At 35.6% G+C, this 24,183-nt stretch overlaps 1 protein-coding gene across 3 annotated transcripts in view; it reads right to left on the bottom strand.

Annotated features, from left to right (window-relative positions):
- Positions 1–1,014: 1,014 nt before the first annotated feature.
- The window catches only part of LOC136024946 (ionotropic receptor 25a-like), a 126,914-nt gene continuing 103,745 nt past the window's right edge, over positions 1,015–24,183 (bottom strand). For 2 of the 3 annotated variants that reach the window (XM_065700538.1, XM_065700539.1), the window contains 2 exons: positions 23,832–24,018; positions 1,015–1,183 (listed from right to left, as the gene is read on the bottom strand). In XM_065700538.1, the coding sequence (XP_065556610.1) occupies positions 1,150–1,183; positions 23,832–24,018 (221 nt within the window). In that variant the 3' untranslated portion in view covers positions 1,015–1,149. Of the gene's footprint in view, positions 1,184–23,831; positions 24,032–24,183 lie in introns of all 3 variants that reach the window. The other variant, XR_010616981.1, reaches the window with a different exon arrangement.

Here is a 24,183-nt window from a genome sequence, read left to right as displayed (position 1 = left end):
CAGTTTACCAGAAGCTTAGTTGAAAAATTATTTTCGGCAAGATTACTCTCTTTTAGAAATTTTTGCTAATCATAAACTTACTTTGGGCATAGTTATTAATGCTCTTATTCAAGAAAGCTTAGTGATTTCCTGCTTCTTCCTTATGATCAGTGTTAGCATCAATTGTAAATTAAAATTTATAAAAGAAATATGTTGCTCAAATTTCCTACAATTTCTTAGCAATTCAGTAAAAAATTAAATAAAACAAGTTTTTGCAAATGAAAGTAAGGAGCAGCTTTAAAACATAAACAAACAAAAATCATTTCTGTATACGAGGAGGGTTGCCCCCTCCCCAATCTCTTGCTCTTTATGCTAAAGTCTTATAGTGGTTTAAAAATACTTACCATTCTGATTCAATGGCCCTTGTTGTTCAGTGGTGTCAAAAAGCAAAACTTTAGCGTAAAGAGCATAGGAATATTTTAAAGCAAAATTTAATATTTTTTTTAAGAAAGAAAAAAGTCTTCTGAAATAAGCAGGAAGGTATCATCCTGCAGTATTTATATTCAGGCTTAATGTTGACTAAAAAAAAAAAGAACGAGAGAGAGATAGGGATGGCCATAGTAAACCTCTTGCAGCCATATAAATTGTTTGTTATTTTAATTAAATTTTTGCTCCTTTATCCGGTTAACCCATGCATGCTAGTTTTCCAAAAAAAAGTAAAAATTGAAGTAAAAAAGAAGAACTATATAGATATTTAAAGCCTGGACTGCAGTGATTAGTACGGGAGTAGTCATTCTTCAAATTTTTTACTCTACTTATCACATCTAATAAAGAGTGACAGTCATATCATAGTAAGCTTAACTCTAAACCAAATATACGAATGAAGGAATACACTGTAATAAATAAAACAGTGTTAGTGTTAATTCCATTGATTAATTTTTAACATTCAAAAAATTTAGAACTTTGTTGAAGCTGGAAACTAAAAAAAAAAAATACAAAGCATTCAGCAAGTATAGGGCCCTATAATTGGCTGTCTTTGGTTCTGTGCTGGAAATATTTAATAGGAAAAAAATTCCAAACAAGGACCGAAATTTCCTATATTGTACAAGTAAACAATTAGGCTTTGCTATATAGTTTTCTTCCTTTAAAATCTTTCATCGTAATTTACTTCTACCAAGCTGTTACGGGGTAAATTTCATCTTTCCTAAAAAAAAGAAAAGAAGATTAGATTTATTTATAAAACGTATTTTCAATTGTTACATTTCCCCAGTGGACTCTAAAAGCTTAAATTCCAGAAGTTTTACCAGACAACATGTTCACAATAAAGACTCAACACTAAGTTAGACTTTGCCGTCGAAGAAGCAAAAGGTATTTATTCTACCAGTGATGTTAAAGCTTAATTCTGTCAGTAAATAGCAACTACTGTTGTACATCAAAATCAAACAAAAACAGCATTATTGAGAAAAACTATGTTTTTATTTTTATTTTCGGTAACTAGTCAAGATTTTAACACTAAGAAAATACTTAGCTCTTATTTTTCCAAAAATATATTGCAGCACATGTCATATTAAAAGTGCACAATATGCCACTAGTTCCTCAAATTAGCCAGACTATATCGTTAGTTTGTATACATCTGCTATACTTTCACAGAAAGTAGCCAACAACGCCAACCGAGACTGTTTTTTAAGTACTGTTTCCTATATGTTTTATCCTTTAGATATTAAGAGAAAACTATCCTACCTTTTCTGTCTTGAGGTCTTGTCAAACAGGCCACATGGAGGAAATCTCGTCGAAAGAAAATGAGCAGATATACCTGCCAAGGGAAGTTGTTAAGAAAAAAAAAGTTTGCTGGTAGTGAAAGACGTTTGCACACTGTAACTTGAAGTGGGTAATTGTAATAGGTCTTACGCTTTTTTTCGTAGGGCAATCAGAGCGATGGACTACTGGATGGAATAAGGTCTCTCGAGTAAAGAATCATTTCCATTTTTCTATTTCAGGAGGATCATATCCTATTATGGCTGACGCAAAAATTACATGAAAGATGAATCCCCAATAAACAAGTTTTATCAAAACACAATTGAAAATAATGTTATTTAATAAAACTTGGAGTTTAAGGAAAACTTTAAAAGATTTTTTTAACAGAAAATCAAAGATGATTACACGCGATTTTCCAGAGACAGATACGCAAGTCGTTCGGGTTGAGGCTCATATACTTTTCTATCACATTTACATAACAAACTAACTGTACAAATATCTGGCAGAGAAACAAGTTTGTCTTGCATAGATAAAAAAAGAAATAGATGAATCTTCAGTCAAAATGAAAGATATGATAAACAAACAAGGAAAACAATCAATAAGCTTAAAGGAAATTAATCACCACACCAAAGCAGAAACCCCACCGTACTAAAGATAAAAAAATTATACCAGCAGTGAAACAAGAAGAGGGAAATCAAGAATCAAGAGAATCCCCTAATAATAATAATAAAAATAATTAGAATTAATACTAACTACCCAAAAGGATTTGATTTTATTTTTCAAATTTCCAAACGATACATCAAAATTGAAAGTTCCTTGCTGCAACCACTTAATCTCGTAGAGAAAAACGGGGACTTTTTTTGAAATTATAAACAGTTTAAGCAGTTTGACTATATTGCGAATTAGACGTGGAGATGAGAAAGCGAATGGGAACAACTTAAATGAAATGAAATAACAAGGCAGTGTCAAGATATTGCGCTTAACCTTGAATACAAACAAATATGAACCCTTTGCAGAAGACTTACTGAGAAAAGATGCTGGGGAAGAAGAAACACTTTTCAAAATACGAGTCAACTAGTAACAATGGCAATCAAAGGGGTAAAATTACCTTTGACTAGCCGCCCACTTAATTGGACAATCTGTCTTGGCTTTTTCTACAATTGGCCATGACTTTGACTTTTCCCACAACTATTCCCTTTTTTTAATTCAAAAATCAACGGATTTTATTAAATTTCATTTCTTTGGAATTGAAATTTAACGGAATATCAAAATAAAAAAATTGAATTTTGTTTTGATTTTTGGAATATACGGAAGATATATTATGTTTGAGGGCTTATCAGGAGCCTGATATTGTGAAATATCTTTTATTTTAGGAGAATGTCTGTTTAGTCTACAGTAAATTTTACTATTGAAAAAAGGAATGGGGTATCCGTTTCCAAAAAAAATATCTCTGATCAAATTTATTTCTGCATTTATATACCAATCGGAGCCAATATTCAGGGTACGATCATTGAGAGAAATTACAACTGCTCTTTTAACTAAAAGGGGTGATTTGAATTAAAATGAAGATATCTTTTGTTTTGCGCTAGTTTTATAGATAGTAAAATCCAGTTTATCAGCATTTCGGATAATTAACACGTCTAAAAACGGAAGTTTGTTTTCAACTTCAATTTCTAGGATAAACTACTAATTTCTATCATAAGTATTAATATGATCTAAGAAACTCCGAAGTTCAGTTTCCCCATAATTCCAAAGCCAAATTACCTCATCCATACAGTAGCCCCAATAGACGTGTTTAAAAAAAGAAAGCATTTAATACCCAATTTCCAAGATTATCGACAAAAATATTTTCTAGTAGCCTGGATAAACGTGCTCCCATAGGTAGCCCATTTATTTCTTGATATTTTTTTTTGGTGTTGTGCTGAAGATGGCCCTTTGACATAGGGCAAAAATATTCACTGAATTTAATTCCACTGTCTTGAGAAAATTTCTCTATTGCATCTAAGTTGTTCTTGTTTGTTAGTAGAAGATCTGTCAGTTCCTTCTTACTTTCCATTTTTGAGTTAATGAAGTGAAAGCATCAATTCAACAGACGACAGTGTGTGAGGTATATGGATCTTTCAGTTGAGGAGAATAAACTTGAATGCTTTAAAAGAAGTTTGACTTATCTAATTACTATTTGATAAATATTTTCAACACAGCCTGTTCTTTGATTGGATCGCCCTAAGTAATCCTCCTGTAACCTAAGGCTTTTGGGTGTCATGCAAGGTCTTAAACGGGTTGAATATATGGGACAACCCAGACTAAGTTATGTGAGGAATTCGTTGACAAAATACTGTGAAGCTTTATTTGTATACTCACAGTCTGTCTTTACAATTGATAGCATAATTGGATCCAGTGATAAGGATTTGATAGTGGTAAGAGAGTAGGCGTAAAAGTGTTGTTTGTTCTAATATTCCTTTTTTACGCTCCCATCTTGAAAATCACCTTGAACGCAGGTCCATATCTATCTTAACTCTGGAAAGACTCATGTTCCTCTGTAACTCTGACTTGAGCATGCTTTTCTTTAACTCAAGGTCTTGTAAAGAAGATTCTAGTGACCTGATGATGATCTAAGATCAATTACGGTTATTACCGATTTTCGGAAAATAAAATCGGTATCTTGGGATACCGATATCTTGGGATCGCATACAAAAAATGATCTAGATAAGTCAGAAGGCTGAGAAAATTCGTTAAGAGCCTTAATTTTTGGTTTTGCAAATGTAGTCATGTACTATGTTAGTATATGTATATTAGTATATGTATGTTAGTATATTCGTACTATGTTAGTACACGTACTATGTTAGTATATAGGCATTTCTTATGACATCATATCCGACATCGTGTAAGAATTTTCTTACACGATGTCGATATGACATCGTGTAAGTTTCCAATACAATAATACAATGTATTATTGTTGAGTTTATTGTATTGAGTTTCCAATACAATAATACAATGTCTGTTGGAAGGCCCAAAAACCAAAGATTTGCAGTTACTATAAATAATGATTCTTTGGAATCCAAACCTCAACTATCAAACTTAATAAGATGTAGAAATCGACAACCTAAACCATTAATCGCGAAAACACCAATACGGGCAGCTAAAGCAAAGGCCATTACTAAATAGTCTGAAGTAACCATAATCCATAATGATTTCGAAAATGAAAATTACGAGCAAAGGCACGGTTCATTAGAAGATATGCGAAAACTAAAGCGTGTCAAAATGAAAATGAAGAGCAAAGACACACGCGGTTAGTAGAAAAGCGACGGCGTGTCAAAAATGAAAATGTCGAGCAGCGACACACGCGATTAGAAGACATGCGAAACCGAGTAAGTGAGCAAGTCAAAAATGAAAATGAATAGCAAAGATGCACGCGGTAAGAAGACATGGGACACCGAACATGTGAGCGAGTCAACAAAAATCAACCTGGATAGCCAGTATCAAAACGTATTAAAATTGAAAATGATAGCGATGATGATTGGGTTTGGGATTTTGACATGGATAAGGTCATTAATTAATAGTTTTGTTTCAGAGTTCAATGCGTGAACTGCTAAAATTGGGTATTTTATGAACACTGCTAAATCAGTGAGTTTCTTGTCAAGTGAATTAATTTAACATTTCACAATATTTGGTTTGGGATCATAGAGTCTTTTAATCCTGACCTAAGCTTCATAATTAATTCAGTGACCTTGTTATTTCGCAACAATTGGCTTGGTATCATAGAGACTTTTAATCCTGACGTATGCTTCATAATTAATTCAGTAACCTTGTTATTTCGCAACAATTGGCTTGGGATTGTAATGACATATAACAGTGACCTATATTTATAAATTGAACGGTTTAAATGTTTGGTGGTTGAAAACAGGTGCATTGAAAAGATGCCAAGTATTAGCGAACAATCGGAGGATCTGAATGACTTTGAACTTATATATTTGCCTGTGTTAAATTTTGTCCAAAGTAATTGGCTGAATTCGATTTCTGAGAAGGAAATTATTGAAATGGAGTGGATTATTTTGCTTCACCAAAAATAGTTGAAACTAAGGCTGATTTATGGTCGAAACTTGCGCCTGATGAAATTCCCCCTCGCTGCAGTGGTGCAAAGTCTGCAACCAGTAATAATGAGGACATGCTCGATCTTTTGAAGAAGTGTGATGAAGCTAGCATCACTATGCCAACTTATGGTATTAAACTTCCAACTGAAGTTCCAGTGTTGCCGGCTGTGGCCTAATCACAATTAGCCTCTAAAGTTTCCAAAGTTCATCAACTTGTTCAAATTGTGTCAGCAAAGTTGGACAATTATAGCCTCAATTACCCTCAGTTACCAAAACCTGTAGGCTCTAATCGCCAGTCAACCACTATTGTCGTTTCTCAAGTGCCGTATCATCTATCAGATCCTATTAAAAGGAAAGACGCTATTGATAAAATCAGTGGCCATGAACTTGTATCCAGTATTCGCCCTGTTCACGATAAGTGGTATGCAAATATTGATAAATCTGCTGCCGAAGACTTCCGTGCATCTGTTCCCGTCATTCTCGCCGGTACGTCAACCAAAGAAATTTCTAAGAAATATTCGGCCATTATAAAAGGTGTTCCAGAGGATTATCCGATTCAGTCTTTCACAAATTGTAGCGGTATTGTTGCTGCCAGAAGGCTGGGCTCTTCGAAAACAGTTAAGCTTGATTTTGTGGATTCTTTTGCTAAAGCTGCTTATTTCAAAGACGGTGTACGAATTTGTTATGAATTCTTTAGACTGAGCGAGTTTAAGGAAATTCCAAAGTATTGTTTTAAGTGCCGATCGCCCCATCACTTCTAGTCTGCTTGTCCCCAGTCCTGCGCCCAAATGTGCTTGTTGTGCCAGCCCTCATACTTGTACAAAAGAAAATCCATGCAATGCCTCACCAAAATGTGCCAATTGCAATGGTGAACACGTATCCTTTAGCATGTCATGCTCCGTTCTCCGTGGTTTTGCTAGTCAACAAACCTCTAAATGACTTTACAAATTTCAATCATATCGCACAATATCAATGGCACAAAAAATAAAGATGCTTATATTGACGATCTGTACGAGATACTTTAAAAAAAAAGTATTTATCTTTCGAACCCATCCCTTTTTTATTCGGATAAGCACATTCTTGCTGTTAGAGTAAATAGTACTGTGTTTGCTAATGTTTATCTCCCACATAAAAATAACACAGTGGAGTCAATAAATAAATTTGCTATTACATGCAAGTCTTTAAAGTCCGTGATGATTCGTGTCAAGGAAAATAAACTTGATTTTATAGTACTTGGTGACTTTAATACGGATTTGGATGAACAAAGTTATCGATCTCAAGAAATATTGGAGTGCATGCCCTCTTACGTGATTCTGAAGAAAGATTTATCATACTCCTACATCCATCAATCTGGTAGTGTTTCTAATATTGACCATATAATCAGTTCGTCATAGCTAGAATGGTCGATTATTCATGTTGATATTGAGTCTGATGACATTGACCATCTATCGCTTTCATTTACTACTAAACTGAAACGTAACCTTTGCAATGTTGCCCCTATTGGGAATTCTAAATGGTTTAAATTTAGTAATTGGAAAAGAGCCGATATTGCTTTATATATATTGTCTTTATCTACACTGCTTAATTGTATTCGTGTGCCTTATCATCTACTCCAATTGCAAGTAAAGGGTAGTAAGCGTGATCTTGATAGATATTATGATGATATAATTAGATGTAGGAAAGAAGCTGAAAAAATTGCGGTTCCCGAAGAACGTATTCGTATAAAAACGTGGAAATCTATATGGGCTGCCGATCCTGAATTAAAGAATTTTAAAAATAAGGCAAAACTTTGGCTTCGAATTTGGGTTGATTGTGGTAGACCTACAACGGGGTCTCTTGCGGATATAAAGCAGAAAACAAAGAATGATTATAAAAAGTTCCTTAAATCTATTCGTTATAAGGGTATGGAATTTCCAGCCTCTAAAAAGGATTGGTCTAAATTGATCAATTCTGAGATGCTGGATAAAAGTGATCTTTATAATAGTGATTCGATTTCTAGTTCAACTTGGTATGTTTACTATTCGGGAATTTTTTCCAAAATTAATTTTTTCGTGCAGTCACATTATTCTCAGTTACTTTCTAAAATTCTTCCACCTTCGCTTCATCAAGGCCATATTATTCCAGTATCAATAACTGCTGTTGAAAATGCAATTAAGCAACTGAAATCTTCATCCATTGATATTGATGGTATTAGTATAAATAATATAAATCCAAAGTGTGTTGTTCTTTTATTTCACTTGCAGTTGTTGTTCCAAATGTGTTTAACATCTTCTCTAGTTCCAGATAGCTTTCTTTGTGGAAATGTCACCTCAATTCTAAAGCGGGGAAAACTCCCTTCTCAATGTTCATCTTATCGCCCTATAACCACTACGTGTATCTTGAGTAAAATCCTTGAATATATTTTAATTCCTCATTTAAATGAAAATATGAATTTCGGATCGAATCAATTCGGGTTTCAATCTGGTATTGATTGTCAACATGCACACCGTGTTCTTTCTTCCGCCCTTAAGAATAACATGGCTGAGGGGTCGCCACTTTATATGTGTACTTTGGACCTTTCTAAAGCTTTTGACAATGTAGTTCACAGTCAAGCTTTTTTCCCCTTTTTAATAATGGTGTAAATCTTTCAGTCATTTTTCTTCTTCGTTTTTGGTATGAGAATTCTTTCCTCCGAATTAATAAATCTGGATCTCCATTTGTCCGTTTATGTCAAGGTGTCGAGCAGGGAGGGGTTTTATCACCTAGTATATTCAAAATGTGCATTTCTGGTATTTTAGATGAAATTAGATCAAATTATTTTATTGGACTCTCAGATGTTTCTTATCTTGCTTATGCAGATGACCTTTTACTTTTGTGTAAAAATAAGCAAGGTCTCTCGTTTATGGTCTCAAAAGTTTCACGTCTATTTTCTAATATTGGTCTTTCTCTTAATGTTGAGAAACGTGAATTTCTAGTTTTTAATGGTCCGACTTCCTCTAATGGTCCCTTAGCTTGTCGCGGTTTTTCTATACCCTTTGTTTCCACCTTTCGGTGGTTGGGTATTATTGTTACGAATTCAATTTCTCGCCTACGGCAGTGCACTGTTCGTGATGTTCAAAAGAAAATTCAATTGGGCTACTCTAAGATAGTTGCTAATAGAGGGAAGTATAATAGACGTGCACTCGGTAGACTATATGCTACATTCTGTGATCATTCTGTCCTTTTATCTTTCTGATCTTTATCCCCTTCTAAAGAAAAAAGATATTAATCAGATTAGAACTTTTTATTTCAGATATGTAAATTTTTACTTTATCTCCCCCCTTGGTATAGCAACGGGAAGATAATTCGTAAGTTTGATGTCCCTGATATAAAAGTGCCATAGCTTGTTATGATGTGGGTTATAAATAAATTACTATTATTATTATTATTATTATAATGACGAAACACAAGCCAAGATAAAACGAACCAAACAAATTGAAAATGATAGCGATGACTATTTTTCCAGGAACCCAGGCAGGGTAGGAAAAGGCTTCACGAGAAATACCGACGTTAGTATATTGACAGGAGGGTCCGTTTACCCTCTAAAGAGATATCTAAAGATATTAGGGATGACCCATGTGGTGGCACCCTTGGCCTAGAGTTTGGCCCCTTTAATCGTTCGATCACTTTACCATACTCTGGAACAGGGTATACAGTAAGGGTATTACCATACCCTATATTTACGGTACAATAGTGGTGGCGGCGGGGATTTCCACTCCAATAAGTGTGACCAGTGGCATTAACCACTAATACTTGGTGGCATCCAGCTAAGGAAAGTTATCAGAACATAGCTAAAGGAATCTGCGTTTCCAGAAGATATGATTAAATTTAGTGTACGCAGTAGCCTTATTTGAGTACATATAAACAACTGTGGGAAAAAGATGATATTAATTAAAAATATAACGAAAATCTGAATGGGCGTTGCCTAGTTGGAGTAAAATAAAATTTTAAGATTTAATATATCTAGCAACTACGGGTGGATTTAGCCTAGAAGTAATAGGCTTTAAAAACATTATGAGAATCCTAATGGGGGTTGCCTAGTTGAAATATAGAACAATTATACGAATCAATATATCAGGCAATTAATGAGCTTGAATAAAGAATCAGTAAAGTGAGCCATAATAAGTTTCACGAGACTAGGGAAGTTTGACATTCGAGAAGGATTCTCGTTTAGATTGAGGAAGTATTTTGATTTTACCTGAGTTTTTAAATAATTGCGGATAGACAGAAGATTCACACAAGGTCGGGAAAGGAACATGAATTAATGTAATTTAGAAATTAGTTTGAGAAAAGCTACCGCGGTGAGTCAGAAAAAATCGTATTCAGATTCAAACTTTTATGCGACTCCTGCTAAACGTCCCCTTGGGAATTCACCATCAACTGGAACCTTATACTTTTCAGGGGGTGAAACAGACATTTTTGACACTTGTAAAGGCGGACCTTCAACACCCGTTCAAGAATAGGACGATCTCTAGTACGAACCGTAGAAGGAGAAAAGAATATACTGCAGACTCAAAAGGAATGATTCTCAGATAGAGAGACCCAGATAATGGAAACAGAACTGGGAGCAAAAAAACAACAACAACAACACAATCGAAATGGAGCACACCCGGTAATATGAGAAAACATGAAATAGAAACAGTCAAAACCATCTCACCCCTCAGATGCTATGCAAAATGAAGGGGAGTTGCAGGTAAGATAAAATACGAATAGAGAACGAACAGACTAAGAGAGAAACAAAGTGGACCGAGTAGCAGGGGTAGTAGGAGCTCAATGTCCAGCAGGGGGTCATAAAAAAGAAATCATATTCATATGACACAATATATACTAAATTTCTTGAAGAAAGAAAGAATAGCTACAGAAAAAAATGGAGGAGGGAGATAGAAAAGAGAGAGAGAAAGAAAGAATAGCTAGAGAGCAAAAAGAGGAGAATATTAGAATAGCTACAGAGCAGAAAGAAGAGGCTACTGAGAAAAAAAAGAGGAGGCTGAAAGAATGGCCAGAGAACAAAAAAAAAGAGAATGATAGAATAGCTAGAGAGAAGAAAGAGAGATCTCACCGAGAGTTTAAGAGAACCATAATAGGCCTAACAGAAGCCTGCTGGGGAATTCCAGAAAGTGAGATTTTATCACAACTAACATCTAGGCTATTGGATGCCCATAATGATTTGTGTAAGGATCAATTGAGTAAGTGTAAAAATTATCAGACATTAAATGCTAAGACTGAAAACATACTTCTTCGTTGACTATGCGGGGAAGTGAACTAGCCAATAAAACAAAATGGGAGGCTAAGCCACCCTGTAAAAAAAAAAAAATGAAATGCTTGATACTCCAGTTCATAATCTTGATAATCCGCAAAAATGGGATGCAGAAGCGGCTAAGTAACATAATATTGACAACAAGACATGTGAAATTGATTTTGGGTGAAATTTTCCGAAAATAGTAGACTTCAGAACACTTTTACGGAAAATTAGACAACGACAAGTATATACCAAATTGAAACCATCATTGTGCAGAAACAAATGAGATAACATTTATTGTACGCGCTTTGCCTCGTAAAATTCGAGAAATTTTGGTGCGATATTGAGAACCAAATATCGGAATTCAGTTCCCATTTGATGACGAATTATTTGTCTCGGCCGTAAAAGTAAAGAAAACTTAAAGTTAGAAAAAAGACACAAAGAGAAACTACAATTTAAGAATTCAATTTAAATTTAGCGATTCCTACTACGACAAAAGAAAATTCCTACTACGACAAAAGAAAATAAAAATAAAAAGCAGAATAGAAGTATTAAACGGAAGATTTGATGATGATTCGTTTTGCGCAATGGCAAAGTTTAGAAAAGATGAAAAGAAATAAGTAATACAAAAACGAAACAGAATTTGCGGATTCAGCCTGCAGTGGCAAAAAATTAAAAATTAAGAGAAGTGCAAAATGACGAGAGCAAAAAAGAGCTTAGGAGACAGGAAAAAGCTTAGACAGGAAAAGACAACGATAAAGCTTAGGAGACAGAAGTAGATCATGACCTATTAAGAAAAACTATAGATACTTTTAATATAAAATATAGACTACAGCGGGTTGCGGAAAGATTGAGAGATAATGAATTTCGGGTTGGATTGGAAAAACTCGGGCAGGAATCTGAGATTAATCCCATCCTAACTTTAAAGGAGATTTGATCTATTTTTTTTGGGGGGGGGGAGGAACCCATTTGGAGAATCATGAATGATGGACGATTCGCTCAATTTACAACTGGTGTGTAAGTTGTGACCCAGTTTTCGAGATTTTATTTCTCTGATCTGGAGTCTGTGGTTTTCAGTTCTTGGTTTTTTAACCCTATTCACGGTTTTAACACTTCACGGGGATCGACAATTATTTCCTGAAAACCTTTATTCGTTGAGCAAAGTATCCAAATTATCTCTTCATTTAGTATCAATGCCAATTCTTCATTTGATTATCCCAGGTGAGGGGACCCAAAATGAACTGATTAATGATTCACCCAAACTTTTAGCTGTTTTCCCTGTACCCTTATTGTTTTCAAAGGCCTTTGTATTTTCATCCATGGGTTATTTCAAATTATACCAAGGGGCAATACGCGTTTTAATTGAGATGTGGTCTTCTCTCCATCGATGGAGATTAAGAGGCGAGTTCAGCCAATTTTTCATGATGACTGCCATCACCGAATGGAGAACCTGACCCTACGCTCCTCTAAAATGTAAAATTGAGAGAACAAGAATATCTTTGTTTAATCATACTAACCACCATTATTGTCTGCTAAACTTGTGGACTTTAAGTTTGCCCATATTATCTAGCATGGCGGTTCTACAGTAGAGACGTGTAGATGGCGACAGATCCAGAGCCAAGTGGTGGAAGCAGTAGCTAGTAGCAGTGGTGGTAGACGCTGGTGAAGAACCAGCGTGACGAAGGTGGACCAGCGTGGCACGTGGGTGGTGGGGGACTATCTAACTACCTTATTTCTGTTTCCCTAAGAATGACACATGGACGGATAATAGATAGACTTATCTATTAACAAATGAACTAATACCGTTTTTATACAATCCTAATAAGGGGGTTAATGCCAGATTTGCCTCTCACTCAATCGGACCATCTATCTTGCCTTTTTCTACAATTATCTATGGCTTGATGACCGCAACTACTTGATTAGAATTAAATTTTAACTCTTCTTGAGTTTCTTTTCTTTTCCAGATAAATGACTCGTTTTTGTTTCCGTAATTACATTTGCTTAAATTTGGCCATGGTATAATTTTCAATGATACGTTAAGTTCTCATTGCTCAACTATAGTTGTTTTACAATAAATAAGCTTTAAAGCTAAATTCCATTTTTGTCTTCCTGATCAGGGCCATTGGAAGATAATATTATTCAAAAGCAGCCTGTCCTTTGAACTTAATTTAGCAGATTGGCCAGGGCCAATCTAAGGTTCACCCTTACAGAAAGTGCTTGGTACACAAGTGGTGTTTTTGTTTTTAGTCTGAATTGAGGCCTCGTTTAGGGACTGTCTTAAGAGTTTATGAATGTTATGTTTTGTTAAAATATGTGGAAAGAATACAAGTGAGTAATTTTCTACAACCGTGTTAGATTATTTTTCCAGGAGCCAAGGCAGGGTAGGAAAAGAGTTCGTAAGAAAAATCATCATTAGTATATCGACGGCGGGTTTGTCTACCCCAAAAAAAGATGGCTAGAGATATTAGGGGTGACAAAGGTGGAGGCACCCTTGGTCTAAAGTTTGGCCGTTTTGGTTGTTCGATCACGTTACCATACGCTGGAACAAGGCATACCTTGGAAAGTTATGATCATACCCAATATTTACAGTACAGTAGTGGTGCCTGCGAGGCTTTCTACTCCAATTAGTGGGACCAGGGGCATTCCAAACCAATGAATATATATATATATATATATATATATATATATATATATATATATATATATATATAGCACCACCCCAAAACCTAGTTGGTGGGGCGCTTCGCGCCCCCCCCCCCCAAGCCCCCCCGCGCGCGTAAGTCGTTACGCGCCATATTAGTTACGCGCCATCGTAGTTGTGTCCCTGTGTCCCACATGTGAATATATATATATATATATATATATATATATATATTTATATTTATATATATATATATATATATATATATATATATATATATATATATATATATATATATATATATATATAAATAAGTTGTCTGTCTGTGTGTCTGTCTGTCTGTCAGGTGACGTCATGTTTCTGTGTCGACTGACGTCATGAAGTTAGTTGTCGTCATTTTTGCTATGACGGTGACGTCATTAAAGATATTTAAGACATGCGTTCACGGAAAAATGTTTAATTGTAAAATGACTGAAGAACCTACAATGGCAACAGCCGAGGAAGCTGCTCAAAGAGTCTATGCCAAAAAACTTGCTGCTGATAGAGAAAGTAAGAAAAGAAAGCGTGCCGAGGAATCACAAGAACAGCAAGAAAACAGGCTTGCAGCTGATAGAGAAAGTAAGAAAAGAAAGCGTGCCGAGGAATCACAAGAACAGCAAGAAAAAAGGCTTACGGCTAAAGAACGCAAAACCGCGCAGTTAGATGAAAATCCACCTGGAAAGCGAGAGTCAAAACATATCAAAACTGAAAATGATAGCGATGATGATTTGTTGGGGTTTGGGATTTTGACTTGGATAAGGTCATCAATGCCTACCAGATTTAAGTTAAAAAACAAAGGTTTGGCGATATGTACTTCATAGTGACGCTGAAAAATAAAGAAGAAAAAGTAAATGACGACCGGGACACAGGGACACAACTACAACGGGGACGCCGGGGGCACAGGCGGTATATATAATTGACGACTGAGACACAGGGATTGTTTGAATAGAAATTACAGACCGGGACACAAATGACGACCGGGACACTGGGACACAGGGAATATAAATGACGACCGGGACACTCAAAGAGAAATTACAAACTGGGACACCAGGACACAAATGACGACCGGGACACAGGGAATATAAATGCTATTTATATGCACAGACAATGGGACAGAGAAGAATGTTGTATATTCGCATGTTTTACGTAGTTAAAAATATATATTTATATCTATCTCTATTCACAGGTGGGACACAGGGACACAGCTACAATGGCGCGTAACTAATATGGCGCGTAACGACTTACGCGCGCGGGGGGGCTTGGGGGGGCGCGAAGCGCCCCACCAACTAGGTGTTGGGGTATATATATATATATATATATATATATATATATATATATATATATATATATATATATATGTGTGTGTGTTTTTAACTACGTAAAACACGCGAATATACAACATTCTTCGCTGTCCCATTGTCTGTGCATATAAATAGATTGTCAGGTTTACTGACTCTTGAACATGCAACATATAATTGTCCATGGGAAAAACAATCCGTATTCAGATCTATACCTCACTATTGTAATGATGTGTCCCTGTGTCCCGGTCGTCCTTTATATTCCCTGTGTCCCGGTCGTCATTTGTGTCCCGGTGTCCCAGTTTGTAATTTCTCTTTGAGTGTCCCGGTCGTCATTTATATTCCCGGTGTCCCGGTCGTCATTTGTGTCCTGGTGTCCCGGTCTGTAATTTCTATTCGAACAATCCCTGTATCCCGGTCGTCATTTATATATCCCGCCTGTGCCTCCAGCGTCCCCGTTGTAGTTGTGCCACTGTGTCCTGGTCGTCATTTATATTCCCTGTGTCCCGGTCGTGATTTGTGTCCGGGTGTCCCAGTCTGTAATTTCTCTTTGAGGTTCCCGGTCGTCATTTATATTCCCTGTGTCCCGGTCGTCATTTGTGTCCCGGTATGTAATTTCATCAGTTGACAAACATGACGTCAGTCGACAAATAACTTCATGACGCATACAGCTCAATCCTTATAATGACGTCAGTCGAAAAACATGACGTCAGTCGACACAAAAACATGACGTCACTCGACACACACAGACAGACAACTTATTTTTATATATAGACTAGCTGTTGGGGTGGCGCTTCGCGCCACCCCAACGTCCCACCTGTGAATATATACATTGTAGTTGCGTCCCTATGTCCCACCTGTGAATATATATATATATATATATATATATATATATATATATATATATATATATATATATATATATATATATATATAATATATATATATATATATATATATATATATATATATATATATAAATATATATATATATATATATATATATATATATATATATATATATATATGTTTTTAACTACGTAAAACTTGCGAACATACAGCATTCTTTGCTGTCCCATTGTCTGTGCATATAAATAGATTGTCAGGTTTACCGACTCTTGAACATGCAACATATAATGGTCCATGGGAAAACAATCCGTATTCAGATCTATACCTCATGATTCTAATGATTGCCCTTGAGCTTTGTTGATGGTGATTGCTAATCGACCATTCCCTGAGTCGCCATCGTCATTTATACATCCCCCTGTGCACCCCGGCGTCCCCTTTGTAGTTATGTCCCTGTGTCCCGGTCGTCATTTATATTCCCTGTGTCCCGGTCGTCATTTGTGTCCCGGTGTCCCAGTCTGTGATTTCTCTTTGAGCGTCCCGGGCGTCATTTATATTCCTTGTGTCCCGGTGTCCCGGTCGTCATTTATATCCCCCTGTGCCCCCGGCGTCCCCGTTGTAGTTGTGTCATTTATATTCCCTGTGTCCCGGTCGTCATCCCGGTATAAATTCGTTTTTGAATTGGTATATGATGAAATAAATTTTTAATTTTTTCCCTTTTTTTCCTTTTAGTTTTTTTTATTGGTTTTGACCTTTTTTTAGGTTTTTTAGTTTCTTTCTTTTTCTTTTTAGTTTTTTTGAAGTTTTTATCTTTTTAGTTATTTTACTTTTATTTATATTTTTTTAGTTTTCTTTTTCTCCTTTATTTTTCAGTTTTTTCCTTTTTTTAGTTTTTTTTTTCTTTTTTAGTTCTTTTAGTTTTTACCTTTTTATTTTTTTTTAGTTTTTTAGATTAAATTTTTTTTTAGTTTTTCACCTTTTTTCTTTTTAGTTTTTTATTGGTTTTTACCTTTTTTTTAGCTTTTTTATTTTTTTTTTCGTTTTTCTTTTTACTTTATTTTTAGTTTTTATCTTTTTTATTTTTTTATGTTTATTTTTAATTTTATTAGTTTTCTTTTTCTCTTCTATTTTTCAGTTTTTTCCTTTTTTTTATTTTTTTTTAGTTTTTAGTTTTTTAAGTTTTTTCCTTTTTTTAGTTTCTTTAGTTTTTCGGCTGTTTTATTTTTTTATTAGTTTTTATTTTTTTTGTAGTTTTTGCCTTTTTTTAGTTTTTTTCAGTTTTTTTTTTAGTTTTTAGTTTTTTACCTTTTTTAGCCTAACCAGGATTTGAACCTGGGACCTTCATTCTCCGTTCTGACACCCTCTCTCACCGAGTGACTACTCCAGCATGTTCATTTTGGTGTTTTAAATGGTATATTATTAACCAAATTAATGTGTTTTACAATATACTAAGCATCGTCATAACAAAAATGACGACAACTAATTTCATGACGTCAGCCGACACAGAAACATGACGTCACCTGATCCACGATCCACAGATCCACAGACAACTTATTTTTATATATATAGATATATATAAAAATAAGTTGTTTGTGTGTCAACTGACGTCATGTTTGTCGACTGACGTCATTATAAGGATTGAGCATCATGCCGTCATGAAGTTGTTTGTCGACTGACGTCATGTTTGTTAAGACGTCAAAGGCTTTGTATATGACGTCATTATAAGTATATAAGAAGGTCTTTCAAAGATAAATTTTTAATATAGATCTTAAAATGACAGAAGAACCTACAATGGCAGAAAAAAAAGCCGAGGAAGCTGCTCAAAGAGCTAATGCCAAAAGGCTTGCGGCTAATAGAAAAAGTATGAAAAGAAAGCGTGCCGAGGAATCATAACATCATACGGCTAGAAAGGTCAGATATGACCTTGGACTTTACAACAGAAATGTATAGCTGCACTTTAGTTATGATTGAAGATTTGTGCTTATCTATTGCAAACAAACTTCTCAAGCATTTGAGAATGCCTTCACCTAATCGTACTGCTTCTATTTCTACAAGTGTAGAATGGGATCGTGAACAAAGTTAAAACACAATTGATCTATTGTCGTATGTTACACAACAGGACAACGGGACACAAAAAATATAAATGACGATCGGGACACTCAAAGAGAAATTACAGACGGGACACAAATGACAAGCGGGACACAGGGAATATAAATGACGACCGGGATACTCAAAGAGAAATTACAGACCGAGACACCGGGACACAAATGACGACCGGGACACAGGGAATTTAGATGACGACCGGGACACAGGGACACAACTACAACGGGGACGCCGGAAGGGCACATAGGGGATATATAAATGACGACAGGGACACAGGGAGTATTCGATTAGCAATTACCATCAACAAAGCCCAAGGGCAATCATTAGAAAAATGCGGCACAGATCTGAATACGGATTGTTTTCCCATGGACAATTATATGTTGCATGTTCAAGAGTCGTAAACCTGACAATCTATTTATATGCACAGGCCATTGGACAGCGAGGAATATTGTATATTCGCAAGTTTTACGTAGTTAAAAACATATATCTATCTATATTCACAGGTGGGACACAGGGGCACAACTACAATGGCGCGTAACTAATATGGCGCGTAACGAATTACGCGCAGGGGGGCTTAGGGGGCGCGAAGCGCCCCACCAACTAGGTGTTGGGGTGGCGCGAAGCGCCACCCCAACAGCTTGTAATTAAATAAAGATACAAAATTTTATTTGACACCAATATCCTCCTGTGCCCCCCGGCGTCCCCGTTGTAGTTATGTCCCTGTAACCCGGTCGTCATTTATATTCCCTGTGTCCCGGTCGTCATTTGTATCCCGGTGTCCCGGTCTGTATATACATTCGTTTTTGAAATGGTATATGATGAAATAAATTTTTGTATTTTTCCCCTTTTTTTCTTTTTAGTTTTTTTTTGGTTTTACTTTTTTTTAGTTTTTTTTCTTTTTTCTTTTTAGTTTTTTTATTTTATTTTTTTTTTAGTTTTGTTTTTGTCCTTTATTTTTCATCTTTTTCCTTTTTTTTCTTTTTTAGTTTTTTCAGTTTTTTAGCTTTTTTAGTTTTTTGTATTAGTTTTTAGTTTTTTTTTTCTTTTTAGTTTTTTTTGTAGTTTTTACCTTTTTTTAGTTTTTTTTTAGTTTTTTTTTTTTACTTATGTCCTGGTCGTCATTTATACTCCCTGTGTCCCGGTCGTCATTTATGTCCCGGTGCTTTGTTGATGGTGATTGCTAATCGAACATTCCTTGTGTCCCGGTCGCTTTCTCTTTGAGTGGCCCGGTCGTCATTTATATTCCCTATGTGCCGGTGTCCCGGTCTTCATTTGTGTCCCGATGTCCTGGTCTGTAATTTCGTCAGTCGAAAACATGACGTCAGTCGACACACAAACATGACGTCACTCGACAAACACACACACACACACACAGACAACTGGTTTTTATATAGATAGATAAATAAGTTGTCTCGGTGTGTTTGTGTCGAGTGACGTCATGTTTGTGTGTCGACTGACGTCATGTTTGTCGACTGACGTCATTATAAGGATTGAGCTGTATGCGTCATGAAGTTGCTTGTCAACTGACGTCAGGTTTGTCAACTGATGAAATTACATACGGGGACACCGGGACACAAATGACGGCCGGGACACAGGGAACATAAATGACGACCGGGAACCTCAAACAGAAATTACAGACTGGGACACCCGGACACAAAACGACCGGGACACAGGGAATATAAATTACGACCGGGACACAGGGACACAACTACAACGGGGACGCCGGGGGCACAGGCGGGATATATAAATGACGACCGAGACACAGGGATTGTTCGAATAGAAATTACAGACCTGGACACCGGGACACAAATGACGACCGGGACACAGGGAATATAAATGACGACCCGGACACTCAAAGAGAAATTACAAACTGGGGCATGTTTTACGTAGTTAAAAACATACATATATATATATATATATATATATATATATATATATATATATATATATATATATATATATATATATATATATATATAAAGGTAAAAAAAAATGTAAAGGATACGGCATTAGACTTTACAGTCCCTACCGGCGGTGCTGATCTCCGTTTCTTGGCCCTTCAGCCAGGAAGTGCAATGGGGGGTTGGGGGCCAGCCATCCTGTGCTTTCACACACCCTTCCTGTTTACCTTTCCCAGATTTCTCCAGGTACCCATTTAGAGCTGGGTCGACTCTGGCTAAGCTTACAGAGTCACGCCACTGACCCCCGTCCCAACTGAAGAATTGGGTACACTGGGATTCGAACCCGCGTCCTCTCAGACAAAGGATCCCGAATCCAGCGAATATATATATATATATATATATATATATATATATATATATATATATATATATATATATATATATATATATATATATATATATATATATATATATATATATATATATATATATATATATATATATATATATATATATATATATATATATATATATATATATATATATATATATATATATATATATATATGTGTGTGTGTGTGTGTGTGTGTGTGGGACACAGGGACACAACTACAATGGCGCGTAACGACTTACGCGCGCGGAGGGGCATTGGGGGGGCGCGAAGCGCCCTACCAACTAGGTGTTGGGATGGCGCGAAGCGCCACCCCAACAGCTAGTTATAAATAAACTTAAAACCTATTGTTCTGGTTTTAAAAAAATTTCGAATTTTAATCCATATTGGAGTGCTAATAATTCACTGCAGGTGATAGATTCTTTAACAATGGTTTCAGCTAAAAGAATTGAGTCTTTCGATTTCGCGACACTGTATACTAATTTATTACGTAATGTAATGTTAGATAATTTAAAAACGGTTATCAAGAAATCTTTCCTCTTATCTAGTGAAAGGTTCTTAAAAATAGACACTTATAATAAAAAGCTATATGGACAAATTGCTTTAAGACTACAGTTAGCTTGAGATGTTACAGCTTGGATATGATTTTTGAGTTATTAGAATTTGTTTTATACAATACTTATATAAGATTTGGTGGTGATTTGTACAAGCAAATCGTGGGAATTCCCATGGGGGGGGGAATGCCAGCCCATTTATAGCTGACTTGTTTTTAAGTCAACTAGAATATAAATATATGATGGATAAGAATAATCCAAGTAATTTAAAACATGTTTTGTCAAATAATAAAAGATATCTAGATGATATTTTGGTCTTAAATTGCAAGGATTTCATTGATATTTCTAAAAATATATATCCATCAGAGCTTACTCTTGAACCTAGTCATGGCGCTTGTCTTGAAGATCATTTCTTAGATTTGAATATTAATATTTCTGATATTCGGCGTTTTTCTCACAGTTACTTCGTTATACAAGGATTTGTAGTAATTATATTGATTTTAAAAATAGATGTAAAATCTTAAGCCAAAAATTGATATTAAGAGGTTTTTCTGCAAATAAATTAACTTGGCAATTTAAAAAATTTAGTTTTCATTATAAATAATTTTTAAATAAATACCAAAAAAAAAAATATCTGGAAATACTTAGGGAAATTTTCGGCTAATTTCGGAAGTTCGCGAAAAGTTGATGCAGCGCCATTTATTTTGAATTGTGTTTCTAATAGAGCGGATTTTTCAAAAATAGCCACATGGTAATGATGAATTCTATATTTGTTTAGTTTATTCAGGTTTTTTGTAAAGAGTTAATATTTGTGATTTGGTAAATTTTATCACATATAGTTTACCTATTGTTGCTAAAAAGAGGAGTATATTAACAGGATAAGCTTGTTTTGGTGTTACTTGGTTGTTCTACATTTGCTGTTTTTTTTTCATAGGCATGTATTTTGGGGGTGATACCTGACACGGGGATGCCATGGATATTCTGTGGTAGGCACAACACTTGACTGGGTAGAGAATTTAAAGTGCCGAAACCCTATAGGCAAGTGTATTCTCCTGTTGGGTTTGTTGCCTTTGAATTATTTGTCTTTACTGTTTTATTGTTTGGTAAAGACGACTTATACTTATTGACGACATGACTGCCTGTCCATGGATTATTCTTTATGGTTGATTGTATATGGCTATGCTGTTTGACCTATGTGGTTGTATGGATGAGTAGGGTTAAGGCCTCATTCAAGTGCTGATCTATATTAATCATTAATTTAGGAAAACAGTTTTCCCCTTCTCCTTCTATCTTCTTTCTTTTTTTTCTTTTTTTTTAATGTGTTTGTGCTGTTGCATTGATGATTTCTCTTTTCGTTATGTAAGGCATGCGATTCAAAGATAATATTTAGTATAAATCCTAAAATGGCAGAAGAAACAGCCAAGGAATCAAATCGTGCCGAGGAATCAAACAGGCTTGCGGCTCAAAGAGATAATGCCAAACAAGAGCAACGTAAAAACAGGGTTGCTGCTAAAAGAGAAAGTAACAAAAGAAAGCGTGCGGAGGAGTCACAAGAGCAACGTGAAAACAGGCTTGCAGCTCAAAGAGATAATGCCAAAAGAAAGCGTGCCGAGGAATCACAAGAACAATGTGAAAACAGGCTTGCGGCTCAAAGAGAAATTACCAAAAAAATCGTGCCGAGGAATCACAAGAGCAACGTGAAAACAGGCTTGCGGCTCAAAGAGATAATGCCAAAAGAAAGGGTGCCGAAGAATCAAATGAGCAACGTGAAAACAGGCTTGCGGCTTCAAAGAGAAATTACAAAAAAAATTGTGCCGAGGAATCACAAGAGCAACGTGAAAACAGGCTTGCGGCTCAAAGAGATAATGCCAAAAGAAAGCGTGCCGAGGAAACACAAGATCAATGTGAAAACAGGCTTGCGGCTCAAAGAGAAATTACCAAAAAAATCGTGCCGAGGAATCGCAAGAGCAACTTGAAAACAGGCTTGCGGCTCAAAGAGATAATGCCAAAACAAGGGTGCTTAGGAATCACATGAGCAGCGTGAAAACAGGCTTGCGGCTTCAAAGATAAATTACCAAAAAAATCGTGCCGAGGAATCACAAGAGCAACGTGAAAACAGGCTTACGGCTCACAGAGATAATGCCAAAAGAAAACGTGCCGAGGAATCACAAGAACAACGTGAAAACAGGCTTGCGGCGAACGGGACACCGGGACACGGGGAATATAAATGACGACCGGGACACAGGGACACAACTAAAACGGGTACGCCAGGGAGGCGGCACAGGGGGATATCTAAATGACGACGGGGACACAGGCAATATTCGATTAGCAATCACCATCAACAAAGCTCAAGGGCAATCATTAGAAAAATACGGTATAGATCTGAATACGGATTGTTTTTCCCATGGACAATTATATGATGCATGTTCAAGAGTCGGTAAACCTGACAATCTATTTATATGCACAGACAATGGGACAGCGAAGAATGTTGTATATTTGCAAGTTTTATGTAGATAAAAACATATATATATATATATATATATATATATATATATATATATATATATATATATATATATATATGTGTGTGTGTGTGTGTTTGTGAGTTTATGTTTATATTTAATGTTTAAAAATTTTTCAATATATACTAATTTAAAATTTTGATTTTTTTTTTACCATGGGCTTTTAATGAGCTTCTGTCACACTGTTCATTTAAGGCATTTAAGGCATCCTATACTTTTTGTTAATTTAGGAAACGTAGAGAAATGAACAAATGGATATCTTAGAGAATACTGACTACGATAGAATTATTTCTTGTTAAAATTTTCAATTGTTCAGATCAAATCGGAGCAATTAAATAAGGGAAGTTTGTATATCCCCTAAGTGAAACTGCAAAAGAATTGTTCTGTACATTAAATATCTTTTCTTTTCATTTGATTTCTGAAGGAACAATGAACATAAATAAATAAATCTTACATAATTTTACTATTCCAATCATTGTTTTTCGTCTTATCACTGGGGCTGGCAACTGCTGTAGATGTGCTGGCAGCATACTCATCATCTTCACCATCCTCTTTGTGATAGTACTTGTAATATATGTATTCGATAATCAAAACGATGATCGATAGAATAATGCCAACAAGAATTACGATGAAAACTCCACCTAAAAAACAAAGCTAAAATGACGTTAACGATGGAAGTTGAAAACGATAGGCACAAGAAAAAAACAGCCAAATAGACTCCAACTAGAAAGTAAGAAAAACACTGAAGATGAGGAACAAAAAGGACAATAATACACCCAAGAACGATGGATGTTTTCTCTAAAGAT

Source organism: Artemia franciscana, chromosome 3 (assembly GCF_032884065.1).
Source record: "Artemia franciscana chromosome 3, ASM3288406v1, whole genome shotgun sequence".
NCBI classification, from domain to species: Eukaryota; Metazoa; Arthropoda; class Branchiopoda; order Anostraca; family Artemiidae; genus Artemia; species Artemia franciscana.
Note: the sequence above shows the minus strand (reverse complement) of the source record. Positions and strands in the feature narration are given on the sequence as shown.